This window comes from Triticum urartu, chromosome 2, assembly GCF_003073215.2.
Source record: "Triticum urartu cultivar G1812 chromosome 2, Tu2.1, whole genome shotgun sequence".
NCBI classification, from domain to species: domain Eukaryota; kingdom Viridiplantae; phylum Streptophyta; class Magnoliopsida; order Poales; family Poaceae; genus Triticum; species Triticum urartu.
The window spans coordinates 694,262,114-694,278,393 of record NC_053023.1 but is presented as its reverse complement, the minus strand read 5'-3'; the positions used below and the strand labels follow the sequence as shown (position 1 = coordinate 694,278,393).

At 43.4% G+C, this 16,280-nt stretch overlaps 2 protein-coding genes across 2 annotated transcripts; both read left to right on the top strand.

Annotated features, from left to right (window-relative positions):
• The first annotated feature begins 439 nt into the window (after positions 1-439).
• Positions 440-3,513, top strand: LOC125539819. Its single transcript, XM_048703337.1, has 3 exons — positions 440-806; positions 940-1,166; positions 2,864-3,513. The coding sequence occupies exons 1-3, from the start codon at positions 539-541 to the stop codon at positions 3,308-3,310; spliced, it is 942 nt and encodes a 313-aa protein (XP_048559294.1). The 5' UTR covers positions 440-538; the 3' UTR covers positions 3,311-3,513.
• Positions 3,514-4,636: 1,123 nt separating this feature from the next.
• On the top strand, positions 4,637-5,176 carry LOC125534176 (putative invertase inhibitor). The gene has a single exon (XM_048697457.1). The coding sequence runs from the start codon at positions 4,646-4,648 to the stop codon at positions 5,174-5,176; it is 531 nt and encodes a 176-aa protein (XP_048553414.1). The 5' UTR covers positions 4,637-4,645.
• Positions 5,177-16,280: the final 11,104 nt, after the last annotated feature.

The window sequence follows — 16,280 nt, the reverse complement described above, 5'->3', positions numbered from 1 at the left end:
AAAAAAACATGTTTCTTTTTTCTTTCTTTCGCGAGTCGCGCCTCTTGGAAACGAAAAAACGTATTTTTCTCCTTAGGCAGAAGGCATATTTTTTTTCTTTTTTCGTGAAAAAAGTTCATCAAAACCTATTAACATGAAATCTAGTTTTGAAGATCTCAATCCAAGGAATCCAACGGTGAAAACGATTCGAGATTTCGACGCACGGTTAAAAAGTTTTTTTTTGAATAAATGAATCTACGAAAAAAGAAAAAACTTCCGGGTCACAACAAATGGCGCTCATGCAGCGCGCCATTTGTCCTAAGGCCTTTCATGTTTAGACTTCCTTGACACTAGTTGGGCCGCAGGCCCGTTGATCTGATCGGCGAATTTAATGGGCCAGCTTACGGCTAGCGAAAAAGTTTACTGGACCAGCGCTTCTGGCCCTATCCTTTCCGCCGTGCACCTCGAAAGAAAAACTACCCCGACTCCGACACCTAAAAAAAAAGACCTACCCCGACCCCGCCGCCACACCCGACCTGCTTTTCCGACGCCGGCGTGGATGGAGGCGGAGGCAGAAGAAGCGAAGGCGCCGCCGCGGATGAACCGCAGGCAGTGGAGAGCCGCGAGGGGGAACCGCGAGGACAAGTGGACGAGGAAGCGCCGCCTGCTGCTGGAGGCGAACGAGGAGAAACGCCGGGCGCAGGTGGCCGCAGAGGCGGCGGCGGACGCGGCGGAACGTGAGGATGAGGAGGCCGCCGTGGCGATGCGGTACCGCGACAACTGGATTTCGACCTTCTCCCGCTTATGCGGCTCCTACGAGGAAGCCAGTAAGCATCCGTCTCCGATCCTCACTCCTCTGATCCAAGCCACCTCGATCCCTCTTCTTCTTCGATTCCGCATATGACTAGGATTTATCATCAAATCATGGACGAATTGCTAACCTGAATTTTGATCGTGCAGCGTCTATAAAGCCAATGCGATACACCGACGAGCCGCCACCGCCCTTTGCCGGCGTCGGTTATGCTAATGCCGTGGTCATCTTCTCGGTGAAGGTGACACAATTAGATGATAGCCTGGATTGGCCGCTCGATGTTTACGGCATGGTTGCCGCACGGGATTCAATTGACCGCAATCGCAACCTCCTCTTCAACCGCACCAGAGACAATTGCCAGAGGCTCACCTCATGGGTATGTCCTAGATGAATTCTTAGTTGATGCTATATAATCTCCACAACCATAGGCATGCTATATATGCTTATGTCCGGTCACTGCTAATTTGCTATAGTCTGCATATTTTTGTTGGTGATTCATAAGATATTTCAACTACCAATTCTAGACACCGCGGTTAGATCAACTGACGAACTTCTTTGAAATCGGTATCTTTCACATGATGACCAAACTCTCTTACTCCCTACTAGTTATAATTACTTTTGTTGTTCAAAATACAGTATTTTTGGTTGAATGGAACATCACAGATAGCTGAGCCTGTGCAAAAACATGCATGGAAGAGAATAGAAATGATATATGCATATCTGAAAGGAAAAAATTAGGTGTGATAGTGATGGGACTAACCAAGTACTACATTAGTCTACGCTCATCCAGCAATGCTGTATACAGTGACTTAGTATGATAGATGTTGATAATAACTGAACTAACCAAGCACTACATGTACGGTGCTTGATCAAAAGTTATGACAGCACTAGGCTGATGGTATTTGTGCTTTCCATGATGCATGGTAGTTTTCGATTTTTTTAGTTTACTGGAATTACAATGCTGTATGGTACAAATGACATACATAAGGAAGGTTCTTTTAGTATTAAGTACTATCTATGATGAAGCATTGTAGTTTGAGTTCGAGTCATGATGTTTTGAACATGTCCTGTATACACTGGAAACAAGGGGTACACTAGAAACAATCAAGCAAGAAGTATAGTTCAGAAATCAGCTTATTTCTGATACTCCCTCCGTTCTAAATTACTTGTCGCAGGTATGGATGTATCTAGATGTATTTTAGTTCTAGATACATCAATTTCTGCGACGAGTAATTTGGAACCGAGGGAGTACATTTCAAGCGCATAGGTGGATCTTTTCTTTCTTAAACTAGTGATAAAGGATCCAAGTCTATAATCAATAGCTACCAGAATTATTTGTGTCCGCCTATTTTATTCCTTTTCATGCAGACTGCAGAAAATATATGTTTTATTGTGGTTACCATATAGAAAAATTGAGTGTACGGAGTGGGGCGTAACCAAACACAAGTGTAGCTATGTTTTCAAATAAGAGGCAACTAGTGTTGTTGCAATCAGACCTCGCCCCCAGCTTACCAGCCTTTTGGGCATGCCCTGGTTGTATTTGTAGCCTTTTTTGCAAATACAACAAGTGTAGCCTTTTTGTAACCAAACGTAACATTTTCTGTATTTGTAGCGCATGAGGCAAACATGCCGAAATTCCCAGTATCTCAATTATGTGAATGTTTTTGCAACTAAACGTCCTATGTAAAAAGAGACAGCCCTCTTATTTTTCTATCAGATTCGTTTTTGTTCCTTCTAAGTTCTAACAGACATTAGATCCCTGGATGGTATGATTTTTGTTATCGGATTTGTTTTGGTTCCTTCCAAATTCCAAGACAGATTAGATCCTGGATGGTGTTATTTGTCGCTTTCAATCTAGTTTCTAGTTGCTTGCTATGTCCTGTCTGATTAATAACGATAGGCATCTGAGATACTTTATTGTTCCATAGGGATGATGATCAGTACAATTCATGTTAAATGTCTTCATTCTCACTATAGAACAATGACGCAAGTGACATTTTACTGAATTTTCATGTTTGGTTATCTTATCCACTAGAAAGCCAAATTTGATTATTTTGAAACATCATAATGCAGGATGCCTCTCTATTGTTGACCGGTCCAAGTCGTGCTGTTGTGATCGTTGATCCTGTCAACTACGAGGTTGAACTAAAAGTGAAGGGTGACACGCCGTCTGAAGATAAACTCTTAAGCCTTCTAGTCATCGAGGACAAGTACTATCTTCCTGGTGATCGCCGCCAAGGAGTTCATTGCCACACTTACTCTTCTAAGCTAAGCACAGTGGAGGTGACGGTTGGCCATCTTGCAAAGACAGTAGAGGCTACTATCGCTGTCCAAGTTGTTGAGAGATCCTGGCCAACTGGCCAACTGGCCATCACGGTCGATTTGCTGCACGTATGGCCAGTCTCGATGATCTGGAGATGGTGCTACTTGATTCTCAGGATGGCATGGTGCCTGTTACTAACAATGGGGCAATTGAGTTTTCACGATGTGTTGTTTCTGTCGAAGCGGATGGAGAGCTGACACTTGGTGTGGATGTCTGGCAAGGTGATGGCAAGGCTGTGAAATATCAAGTAAGATTTGTACCTGGAAAAGCAGGTAGAGGTGAGGATATTTGTGATGTCGGGTTTTGTAAGATGCGATTCACTGTTGCTTGGTCGCTTCTTCTGAACTGGTGACATGTAGTAAATCAGTTTGGCATATGTGGCGTTGTTTATGTGTTGCTCCTATAAGGTGTATTGTTTTCCATGCAAGTCAACCTTTCAAATGTTTGGCCAAGATTATAGAATAAAATAACAACATCTGCAAGACCTAATAGATAAAATATGAAACTTCTTTTCATGATGGATCAAATGATTAAATTTCGTATTGTGGATATTGATTTTTTTTAAAACTTGGTTAAACATGCACTAGTTTGACTTTTGAAAAAACAAATACAACTTATATAAAGGAACGGAGGAGTATTATCTAATTTGTGGCCTTAAACGTGTACTGTTGTTACTTTGCTGTGAATGTTGTAGAGAATACCTCTCTGGAAACTAGCTAATGGGTCTATTTGAAAAGCAGGGAATTTTGGAGCAAACGGTAAGTGCGTTTTGTCGAGCTAGGATACCGGACGACGAGTTTGAGCTATGCCACATTCTCATGCATGCTACTCCCTCCGTTCCTAAATATAAGTCTTTGTAGAGATTCGACTATGGACTACATACGAAGCAAAATGAGTGAACCTACACTTTAAAATGCATCTACATACATCCATATGTGGTCTATAGTAAAATATCTATAAAGACTTATATTTAGGAACGGAGGGACTACAAGGCAGGTCTAAATCTCATCAAACTGAGATGCACTTTATACAGAAGAAAAGGTAGTACAAAGCACTGATGTTGACTGGAATAGGCAAGGCCTGAAACATAATCCCCATTTGTACTGTTATATGTAGAGTCAAAGCCAAATCCTCTCAAGTTGCTCAAAGAATGTGTTCTACTACGGTTTACTCCCTCCTAGCAAAAAGAGGAATTACGTATGGCCATGCACGTACACGAATAAATTACCGATTTGAATCCAGAAATCACGCGCGTGAGTTTAATTACTAGCCAATCGGACGACCAGCGCACAGCTTATCGGATGGTCGATCGTGGACTAATAGGAAGGGAAGCATAATTCCCTGTATCTCTGGAAGTAAATAAATTATGCTCTTATTTACTGCAAGAAATCAAACCCTCCAGAAACCATTACAGCAAGAAATCAATGCCTGCCATTTCCCTCCCATTTATCTCGACGACGGTCTTGCACATATATACCATCTACAGTACACACAATCCCGGCCGCTTGCTACCAACACAAACGTCGAAAACCATGGGGCCTTCACGATCCATCCCCTGCCTCGTCCTCCTCCTCGTCATCGCCTCGTCCAGAGCCTCCGTCTTAGAGGACACGTGCAAATCCTTCGCCGCCGGCCACCCGGGCATCGGCTACGACTACTGCATCAAGTTCTTCCAGGCCAGCAAGGACAGCGCCACCGCCGACAAGCGTGGCCTGGCCGTCATCGCGTCGAAGCTCGCCGGAGCGGCGGCCAGCAGCATCGTCGACCGCATCCACGCCCTCGTGGCCTCGGAGAAGGACAAGCGCATCCAGATGGGCCTCGACGACTGTGAGCAATTGTACTCGCAGGCCGTGGACGAGCTCGATCGTGCGGCTAAAGGCGTCGCGGCGGGCACACCGCGAGGCAAAGCGGACGCGGCGGCGTACGTCAACGGCGCGTTGGGCGCCCCCCGCACCTGCGAGACCGGGTTCGAGGAGACGGGCGTGGAGTCGCCGCTCGTCGCCGAGGACTCCGAGTTCACCAAGGAGGTCTATATCACGCTCGATATAGTGCACTCGTTATAAGTAGCTTGATTAGAAGCGAATTAGTCCCTCCGTTTCAAAATAGATGATCCAATTTTATACTAACTTTATATTAAAGTTAATACAAAATTGAGTTATCTATTTTAGAACGAAGGGAGTATTTTTTAATTCATCCGTTCATCTGGCCATTTGGGTCAGAGTTTTCTCATGAAATTATCATGTGGCGATTTTTTTAAATAGCAATAACTAACTGAACGTCACACAATCTGCTTGTGATCGCGGTGATCATGGCCTCATCGGGATATTCACACATCAGTCTAGACGATAATACTATTCATGAGGGTGTAGTGGCACCCGGGAGCTGTTAGACATTTCTCTAGTACTAAGCTCTCAGGGATTGAAACGTCTTGGTGCGACAGGCTGTGGTCGTCGCTCAATTGGTCAGTTCGTTAGAAGGTTTTTGGGAGAAGTGTACAAACATATTCACTTGGGAGAATGGTTTCGGAATTTGTCAAGGAAAATCCAGATGGGGAGATGGACGGCGTTACCAGCTGATGCACGAAATGCTTGAAGGTTCAGTAGAACTACATACTTCTTGTTGCCCCATTTCGTGATGAGCAAATTTAAGATGGTCAAGTTAATATGAGACATCAATTTTTCCCAATCCAATGGGTCGAATGCGTCTTACCTCTTGGCAGGTAAGAATCTATCAATTCCTTTACAAGGCCAAAATAGAATTTGCACTTTACATAAACAAGGAACTAAATGATTACATCTTAAAGTGAGACAATAAAAGAAAAGAAATATCATTATACTAATTGCCATCTGTTCTCTTCCACTTTTAGCTCTGTTACATCCTCGCAGATTGAGCTTTATTTTCCATGCCCATTTTGATTAAGCGCCAAAAGGTTCGTAAAATACATACGCACATGTAACCCGGATAGCACATTTGTCAAATTACTAATATTTGTTTAATCTTCTCCCAACCTTTTTCAATGATCATTTCTTGAGCTGATACAAATAATATATGATACTCCCTTTATTCCCTTATACAAGGCCACAAACTCAGATTATAGGTACTACCAAGGTAAAATTTAATGACTGTTTTGTAAGCCAACTTTTCTTTTAGTTAACCGGGATCATTAGTATACGACGCTTTCATGCAAGGAAGAAAAGGGAAGGAACTAGCAGAGTGTCATTATGATTGCATGCATGCAAGTATTAAATAAGTTGCTGGTACGAGAAAACATTATTAACTTTTGCCTCGATTATGTTGCTGGTCTTGTATAGATGCAAAATGTATTTTTCATAGTGGCCTTGTATAAGGGAATGAAGGGAGTAATGTAAAGTGTGAAAAAATATATGTATATGATGGTTCTTGAAGGATGACAATTAACTATACCTTTCAAGAAATGAGATCGTGGTCTCTATGAAAGAATATATTTTCTTCTTCCAAAAACAAGTCTTATGTATGTGATGAATCATGAGAATTTATACCGATATTGGCGAAATGATTGATCCATTCAAAAGATTTCCTTTTAGCAAGTAACTTGCCATAGTTGAGAAAGTTTACATGTCCAGACTTGCCCTTGACCAACGAACAGTTGAGATCAAATACTCCTCTTACATCATAGGAGGAAAGAGGGACCATCTAAAGCATTTGGATTCTTTCATGATTGGAAATCGCTTGGCATTTATATTGTAGACATTAGCTTTGCCGTTGTCTCTTTGTGCTTGTGGTGTGCAGGGTAAACCAGACAAATAGAATTATTTTTTCGGTACAAAACAGAGCGCAAGGCGAGGATGCGGCTCCTCCACATGAAGGATCATGGTTGGCATGTTAGCATATTCAGTAACAAACACAGCCAGCCTCTGTCTTCAAGTCGTCAGGATACAAGGCAGAATTCACATAGTCAGATCAGTCCGGTTCTTATGAATTTCATCAAGAATCTCAGGGAGAATAACATCAGCCTCAGGAAGGCCTTAGCAAGGTACACAATATTATCAATGCAACACGTGGAGATCAGACCGGCGCACCGCTCCGTAAGCAGAATTTAAGGTATCTTTGCTCAAGGATAGCCCAAGGTACAATAACGGATGACATGGATAAGACTGTCAACTTTTAGAAGATATGAAGTCTGTTGATCCGAACCTGTCGGTACACGTCGAATTTGATCAGGAAGGTTCCACCAAGTTTGTCTTGTGGTGCACAGGAAAAAACAAACGAGATTATGTATGATGTATGTGTTGGAAATATGAGCAATTTACTGAATGATTTTATTAACAGAAATACTAGATAAAGCATGATTAATATAGTAGAGATAAAATAAGTCATGCGTTCTGCTCACAGAGAGAAGGAAAATAGCTTCTGCATATATGAACCGTAGCTTATCATATCTATAGCAGACAGTAGAACTAGTTGCATATATGAGGTAGAACCTAACATATTTAGTGCAAGTACTAGTACGAGAAACTGTGGCAGGATATCTAACAGAAAGAAGAACACATACGGGACAGCAGCAGCAGTAGCACTGGACTTGGGGTCGGTGTCCTCGCTAGCCATGTCGTCGAGGAGGTTGTCGACGTCGGGAAAAAGTCGTCGTCGGAGTCTGGGGCCTCCGTGACGAAGGAGTCAGTCAGTAGTCGCGTAGAGCGCTCCTCAAAAACCTTATCACCCTTCTCCCATACAGGACTCAAAGAGGTGCGGTTTCGGAGGCCTACTGTCCCGACCTGCGGTGCACGCCGCAAGCCGGGATAAGGAAGACAGCAGCAGCTCAGAGATTGGAACCGGTGGCGAGAGGAAGGAGAAGTTCTGGTGCGTCTCTCTGAGAGGAGCGACCTCCCTTTTATAGGCGCAAGAGGAGGAGGCGAGAGGCTGCGCCGGGAGCTGAAGGGAACGCGGGAGATGAAACGAACAGACAACAGCCGAAGGGTGCAGCGTTCGTATTCAATATCCACTACAGCAAAAACTTTCCAGCTCCCGAGTGACCTTTCGTATACCCGTAGTGCATGGCAAAAATTTAGACATCGGCTCGGCTCATTCCCGCAACCCGCGGCGCGGCGTGGCGAGGCGGGCGGCGGAGGAGGAGCGCGTGTGGATGTCCCTCTTGTTCTCATGCTCATACAAGTGGGGAAAGAACCTCCCTTATAAGGAGGTCCAACTCCCACTAAACTAGCAATGTGGGACTAAACTTTAGTAGTATCCCTTGCTTTGCACAAATGGGCTAACTGGGCCTCTAGAATTTATTAGGAATTTCTGAAATAGTTATTGGGCTGCCCCAATATAGACTAAATTCCAGCAATCCCCCACCAGATCCCAGAGGCACACAGAAATTTGCCTTTGGTTCCAAAACACTGTTTTATATACCGGTACTGCAGTGGAAAATGTTAAGTTGAACTTCCACCTAGAACTCTATGCTACACTAGTAAGCAACTTGAACAGTGGACTGGGCCTTGAACTGCAAGTTTTCTGCAAGTTATCTCCCAGGTTCCATTCGCCAAGATGGAATCCATCTCGCTACGAACCGCTTCCTTCCAGTAGTCAGCATCTTCAGATGCATAGGCCTCTGAAATAGAACTGGGAGTGTCATCTATGAGATACACAAGAAAATCATCACCAAAGGACTTTGCAATCCTTTGTCTCTTGCTCCTAGTAGGAACTTCATTGTTCTCCTCCACAAGACTTTCAAAGTGTTCTATCGAAATGGCAAGTTTGGTAATTGTAACTGGTTCCTAATTCGATGAACTAGGCATCTCCTGATTAGATGAGGTAGCCATATCCTTCATGGGAAAGATATCTTCAAAGAAGGTCGCATCATTCGACTCCATGATCGTACCGACATGCATGTCAGGTACCTCAGATTTTAGAACCAAGAATCTATAGCCAATGCTATGAAAAGCATATCCCAGGAAAACACAATCCACAGTCTTTGGTCCAAGCTTCCGCTTCTTTGAAATTGGAGCATTGACTTTCGCCAAAGAACCCCATGTTCGCAGATAAGAGAGTTTTAACCTTTTCTTCTCCCATTCCTCGAATGGAATTATCTCTTTGTTCTTTGTGGGGACTCGGTTCAGGACATGACATGCTGTCAATATCGCCTCCCCCCACCATGCCTTGGAGAGACCCGATGTATCTAACATGGCGTTAACCAAATCAGTTAGAGTACGGTTCTTTCTTTCGGCCATCCCATTTGACAGAGGTGAGTAGGGAGGAGTCCTCTCATGGATTATACCATGTTCCGCACAAAAAGCATCAAACTCATTGGAAAAATACTCTCCACCACGGTCGGACCTAAGCCTCTTGATTTTTCGATCAAGTTGGTTTTCCACTTCAGCTTTATAGATCTTGAAAAAGTTCAAAGCCTCATCCTTAGATTTCAGAAGATACACACGGCAGTATCTAGTGGAGTCATCAATTAATGTCATGGAATATTTCTTTCCACCTTTTGTCAACACACCATTCATTTCACATAGATCTGAATGTATGAGCTCTAGTGGTGCAAGATTTCTTATTTCCGCAGTCTGTGAGACTTACGAGGTTGCTTAGCTTGCACACACACTTTACACTTAGATCCCTTGACGGTGGTGAAACTAGGAATTAAGTTCAACTTCGCTAGTCGCGACATGCAACCAAAGTTAACATGACAAAGACGTGAATGCCACACATTGGATTCACTATTGTTGCAAATATGATTAACAACTTTATTGCAAACGTCTGATAAGGATAAACGAAACAAACCTCCTGAGTCATAGTCTTTACCAACAAAGGTTCCATACTTGGATATTACAAATTTATTCGACTGAAAGACAAGCTTGTAGCCAACTCTACACAGAAGAGATCCGCTAACAAGATTTTTATTGACGGAGGGGACATAATGCACGTTCTTCAGCCGCATGATCTTCCCCGAAGTAAACTTCAGATCGACCGTGCCAACACCACGAACAGAAGCACTTGAACCGTTGCCCATCAGCATGGTTGAAGTCCCTGCGGTCTGATAAGACGAAAACATGGAATTATCACCGCATACATGCACATTAGCACCCGTGTCAATCAACCAGTCAGGAGAATGACATACTGAAAGAATAGTGGGAAATATACCATACCCAGCATCCTTCATGTCAGTGTCTCCAATGAAAACATTAGCGGTCTTGCCGCCTTTCCCAGGATAACGCTTGTCATAGAGATTAGGGCAACTAGGAGCCCAATGATCAGGATCCCCACACACATGACAAGCACCTTTCTTCTTGCCATTCTTCTTCTTGAAGTTCGTGTGTTGCACAGCCTTGTTCTTCCCATCAAACTTTGCTTTTCCATCAAACTTGCTCTTGTTCTTGAACTTGTGGGGTTGGAAGTTCTGCTTCTGTACCACATTGGCACTAGATCCTCCCTCAATACCTCGAGCACGTGTGTCCTTTGCTCTCGCCTTTTCTTCCACATCAAGAGTGCCAATGAGATCCGGGACGGAAAACTCCTGCCTCTTATGCTTCAGCAAGGTAGCAAAGTTCCTCCATGAAGGAGGAAGCTTAGTGATGATACCTCCGGCAACAAACTTGTCCGGTAGCATACAACTGAAGTGCTCCAAATGACTGTATCTCATGAGCTTGCTCAACCACGAAGCGCTCTTCAGTCATCCTGTAATCATAGAATTGCTCCATGATGTACAGCTCAGTGCCAGCATCCGAGACCCCAAACTTGGCCTCGAGTGCATCCCACATATCTTTTCCATTATCAACTGACGCATAAGCATCAACTATGTTCTCACCAAGAACACTCAAGAGAGCAGCCTTAAACAGAGTATCCATTTTCTAAAAAGCTTGTGCCTGTTGAGCATCAAGCTCTCCTTCAGGTTTGCCGAGAGTGGCGTCATAGCAACTCATGGTTTGAAACCATAACACTGCTCTCACGCGCCACCTCTTATAGTGGATACCCTCAAACATAGGAGGTCTCATGGAAGCAGCAAAACCACTCGGGGTAAATTGCCTATAATAAGGTTTTTGGATTGTTGGAAATATGAGCAATTTACCGAGTGATTTTATTAACAGAAATACTAGATAAAGCATGACTAATAAAGTAGAGATAAAACAAGTCATGCGTTCTGACAGAGAGAAGGAAAATAGCTTCTGCATATATGAACCGTAGCTTATCATATCTATAGCAGACAGTAGAACTAGTTGCATATATGAAGTAGAACCTAACATATTTAGGGCAAGTACTAGTACGAGAAACCGTGGTAGGATATCTAACAGAAAGAAGAACACATACGGGACAGCAGCGGCAGTAGCACTGCACTTGGGGTCGGTGTCCTCGCCAGCCATGTCGTCGAGGAGGTTGTCGACGTCGGGGAAGTAGTCGTCGGAGTCCGGGGCGTCCGTGACGAAGGAGTCAGTCAGTAGTCGCGCAGAGCGCTCCCCAAAAACCTTATCACCCTTCTCCCGTACAGGACTCAAAGAGGTGCGGTTTTGGAGGCCTACTGTCCCGACCTGCGGTGCACGCCGCCAGCCGGGATGAGGAAGACAGCAGCAACTCAGAGATTGGAACCGGTGGCGTGAGGAAGGAGAAGTTCTGGTGCGTCTCTCTGAGAGGATCGACCTCCCTTTTATAGGCGCAAGAGGAGGAGGCGAGAGGTTGCGCCGGGAGCTGAAGGGAACGCGGGAGATGAAACGAACAGACAGCAGCCGAAGGGTGCAGCGTTCGTATTCAATATCCACTACAGCAAAAACTTTCCAGCTCCTGAGTGACCTTTCGTATACCCGTAGTGCGTGGCAAAAATTTAGACATCGGCTCGTTCCCGCAACCCGCGGCGCGTCATGACGAGGCGAGGCGAGGCGTGGCGTGGCGTGGCGAGGCGGGCGGCGGAGGAGGAGTGCGCGTGAATATCCCTCTTGTTCTCATGCTCGTACAAGTGAGAAAAGAACCTCCCTTATAAGGAGGTCCAACTCCCACTAAACTAGCAATGTGGGACTAAAATTTAATAGTATCCCTTGCCTTGCACAAATGGGCTAAGTGGGCCTCTAGAATTTATTAGGAATTTCTGAAATAGTTATTAGGCTGCCCAAAATGAACTAAATTCAAGCAGTGTGTATGATGCACCATATCTTCATGTACATCTATATTCTGTAGATTCCAACTATATCTTTGCTGATCCTAAAGATACATTATCCTTCACTAGTACGTTGTATGAACAGTCAGCGTAACCAGTGTAAATGTTTTCGCCCAATTATTCTATGATCACTAACAGCTCGATGGGTCTATTTTATCTATGATTGCTATATGTGTGTGAATGAATGTATGTTGAGATGGTGGGGGGTAGCAATGAAGTAAATGGCAACTAGACCAGAACCATATCTATAATACCTGAATAAACCAGAACCATATCTATAATCTATAATACCTAAATAGTTGATCCCCACTACAAGTATTCTTTCAACATGCACACTCCACATCGTCATGCATGTCACAACAGTGTTTCAGTTCCTAACAGTACATCGGTCATGGGCCCTCTCTAACCAGCTACTATCTCTTCCAAGTGTTCTCCCCCTGAAGAATGATCGGTCAGAGAGTAGTTAATAAAAGAAAAAGAAAAAAACAACCGAAGCCCAACCTTTCATCCCTAAAATAATAATTTTCCTTTGGCTAAACCACCGACCGAAGACTAGCTCCTCTTCCTCGAACCCACGATACGGATTTGTCGCCTTCTTCACTGATGTCTCCTCGCCTCCCCTCCCCCACCCAGCATCCCATCGTTTCAATCCAATAGAAACTGTTGACCTTTCCTCTGCCCACGAGCGCCTCCTCCATAAACTCCATCTCTATCCCCTACCTCGATTGTTCATCGGGTGGAACCATGAAAGGGACACCCTAAACACAGCCCACTAGCAACAGTCCTCGCATCGTCTTTCTCCAGGTCTCCTATTCATGTTGCCGTTGCCACCGCAAATCATCGTTCTTCCGCTGTGATCTCTTCCTCGGTGAGTGCCTCTTTAATTTGTGGCATGGTGTTCAGCTTCTTTATTCTCCATTGCTGATTTTCCCTTGGACTTTCCCTTGGATTGAAGTCAAGGCATGTACAATTGTACATTACGGAGTTGCTTGACATGGTTGTGTAATGTTCTACAATTGTGCTTGTGTGGCCGCCAGGGAGGGACTTCTTCTGTCATTTGTTTGGAAAATTATATTTAGCGGTTTAGAGAATCTTGTGTTCAACCATTGTCAATGGTTAAGATTGTACTCCGTATCTAATTATTGTCTTTTGGAACAGTGGAATTATCTTCTTTTTGTCAAATTTGTTTTTTTGTTTAGATAAACTAGAAATATGCTGGTTGTGTTTGGGCAGAATGCATTCTCCATTTACACACGCACGTTGACATTCCATAGATGTTTGCTCTTTGAGACATTGTTCATTGACCCGCAAAAAGAGTTGGGTTTCAGTTTAGATATAAAATAGATTCTGGATTTTCATTGTGGAACAACATAATTGTCTACCCTTTTGTTATCTAGAGATGCATCTTATATGGTTTTGTCAAATATTTAGGTGACTAAAGTGGGGCCAAACTAAACCAGCTCGTGCATTGATTCTGACTACCTGAAGTTGGTCCATGAGGACCAAGGGGCAACAGATTTTCTGAGTATGATGCTGATTTTTTCCAATGATTTACATGGGAAGGGTGAGTCTAGCTGTGATGATCCCGATTCGCTCGGCAAACAAATAAGTGCATTTGGCAGAAGAAGAAGCATATGACGTTTGAGCAACCCCAAAGTTTATCGTACGGTAAGAAGTGACTACGATACTCTCATGGTCTAAGTAACTAAACCACACGTTAACTCTCTGTGTTATAACAATTGACTTGTGACGATAGCATCTCAAAGTATAACAAACAAGTTTAGGTCAATTCAATGTGATCGTTCTTTTAACGCCATATTCTCAATGTTGTTTTGAGACTATTGTTACACTTAACGACATCTCAAGATCCGGAAAACATGATCATAAACAACACTTGAGCTAGTCTTAGAGGCGAGACTAGAAATCCGGTTTTACGGTTTATCATTCCATGCGTCCATATAAGTTTTCCACTGAATCGCACATTCCAGGATCATAGCAGTTACATCATAGAATATAAACTCTTAATTATAAATATGAAAATATAATAATACACTATTATTGCCTCTAGGGCATAATTCTAACAAATGATTGGTATCAAAATTTACGATAGCACTAGGCTGTTGGTACTTTGTGCTTTCCACAATGCATGATATACATAAGGAAGGTGTTTTTAGCATTATGTATATGTGATGAAGTATTCTAGTTGGAGTTCGAACCATGATGTTTTGAACATGTCTTGTATACACCGGAAACAAGTGATACACTAGAAACTGTTGTGAGTCGAAGTGAATGAATGATTGAACCAATCTATTCCATGGATGATCAAGACATTTATATAGTTGGAACTAAACCTGGGCTGGGTGGCCCGGCCCGGCAGGCCCGACCAAAAGCCCGACGTTCGGGCAGGTTTGGGCCTTGATTTCCAGCCCGTGGCCCGGCCCGGATCCCGGGAAAACCCAGCAAACATGTATGTTAGGGATTTTAAATAAAGAATGGGTGCAATGTTGTATTATTTATCCCTAGAATAGGTGATTTGTTATTTTTTTAAATGCAAAAATAGGCATTTTGCTGGGCTGCGGGCCATGTTGGGCCTGGGCTTGGGATTTTGTTAGTCGGGCTTTGTGAAGCCTGGCCCAAACCCGGCCCGGCGAGAGAATGCCCAACTCTAGTTGGAACACACAAATAAGGGACATGTCCGATCGTGAAGGGAATCACGGTGTTGGTGACCATATTGGCACCTTACAGAGAGGATTATCCCTCAATTATTGATTAATTAAATCTACATCATCTGTTGAAGCTTAACTTTTGGGCCTAAGTGATGTAAAAAGTTATTATTTATACATATACATCATCTGTTGGAGATGCTTTTAGACCTATAGGTTAGATCATGAGTAGTAGTGTGAGATATGCATCCTCATGAATATCGAGTAGTGAGTCATGTATGGTTCATACGATGTGGCTTTCGTTGATTTTTTCTCCAATTCTTCTACCTATTATCTTTCTAACAGTTCATGTCATGTTTTTATTTTCCTTATCTATTTATTGTTTTTATTTTCTATGTTTTCCATTTTTAAGATGAACTATTTTATAATGTGACGAAAATATTTTTTAAAATACATGAAAACATAAATAATTTTAAAATCATGAATATGTTTAATTTTTTAAATAGTTTTAAATTCGTGAACAACTTTAATTGAACATTTCTAAGAAATCACATTTTTATAGAATTTATATTTAAAATAAAATATGTGAGCATTTCTTTAAATTGCGTCATCATTTTTTCAATGAGCGTTTTTAAAAATTGGTGAACATTTTTTGATACATTACATGAATTTTTTCCTTTTCTCTAATATAGTTTCTCATTTTTAATACCAATATTCTTAAATCTATTACAAATATTATTTTTTTTCTGAAATAAAAAGGATATCCATGTGTAGCGCACGGCACGCTGACTCTTATTTGTTTTGAGGGGTCTCTTACTCTCAAGGAAAAGAAACGCGGAAGTGACTGGGTCGCAGCCCAAGTAGCTCTCGTTGCCGTTTCCTCATTATTCAGCGCTTACAGCGTTGAATACGAGGACTCACCTTGGACCGAAAGAGGCCCTCTCCCTCTCCACCGGATCTTAACTGTTGCATCTTCTCCGACGCTGGCGGCGTAGACGGAGGCGGAGGCAGACAGCCACGAAGAAGGGAAGGATGAACCGCACGGAGCGCAAGGCCGCGAGGGGGAATCAAGGCGAGGACAAGTGGACGGGGAAGCGCCGCCTGCTGCCGGAGGCGAACGAGGAGAAGCGCCGCAAAAGGGTGGCCAGGCCGGAGGAGGAGGAGGAACCAGTGGACCTGATGGCCTTAGTGGCGACGCAGTACCGCGAGAGATGGGAGTGGAGGTACCGTCGTGGTCGCGAATCCTACGAGGACGCAAGTAAGCAAGCATCGATCGATCCCGTCGCCCCACGATCTTCTTCTGGCCCCGGCGATCACCATCTCCACCATTCCCGTCAACCGATGAACGGATTCCTATTTTTTATTCTTTCTCCGATTCTAAAC

Coding starts and splice junctions, on each gene's coding strand:
- LOC125534176 (XM_048697457.1), top strand. CDS start 4,646: ATGGGGCCTTCACGATCCATCCCCTGCCTCGTCCTCCTCCTCGTCATC.
- LOC125539819 (XM_048703337.1), top strand. CDS start 539: ATGGAGGCGGAGGCAGAAGAAGCGAAGGCGCCGCCGCGGATGAACCGC. Junction 807..939: donor CGGCTCCTACGAGGAAGCCA/GTAAGCATCCGT, acceptor TTGATCGTGCAG/CGTCTATAAAGCCAATGCGA. Junction 1,167..2,863: donor GCCAGAGGCTCACCTCATGG/GTATGTCCTAGA, acceptor ATCATAATGCAG/GATGCCTCTCTATTGTTGAC.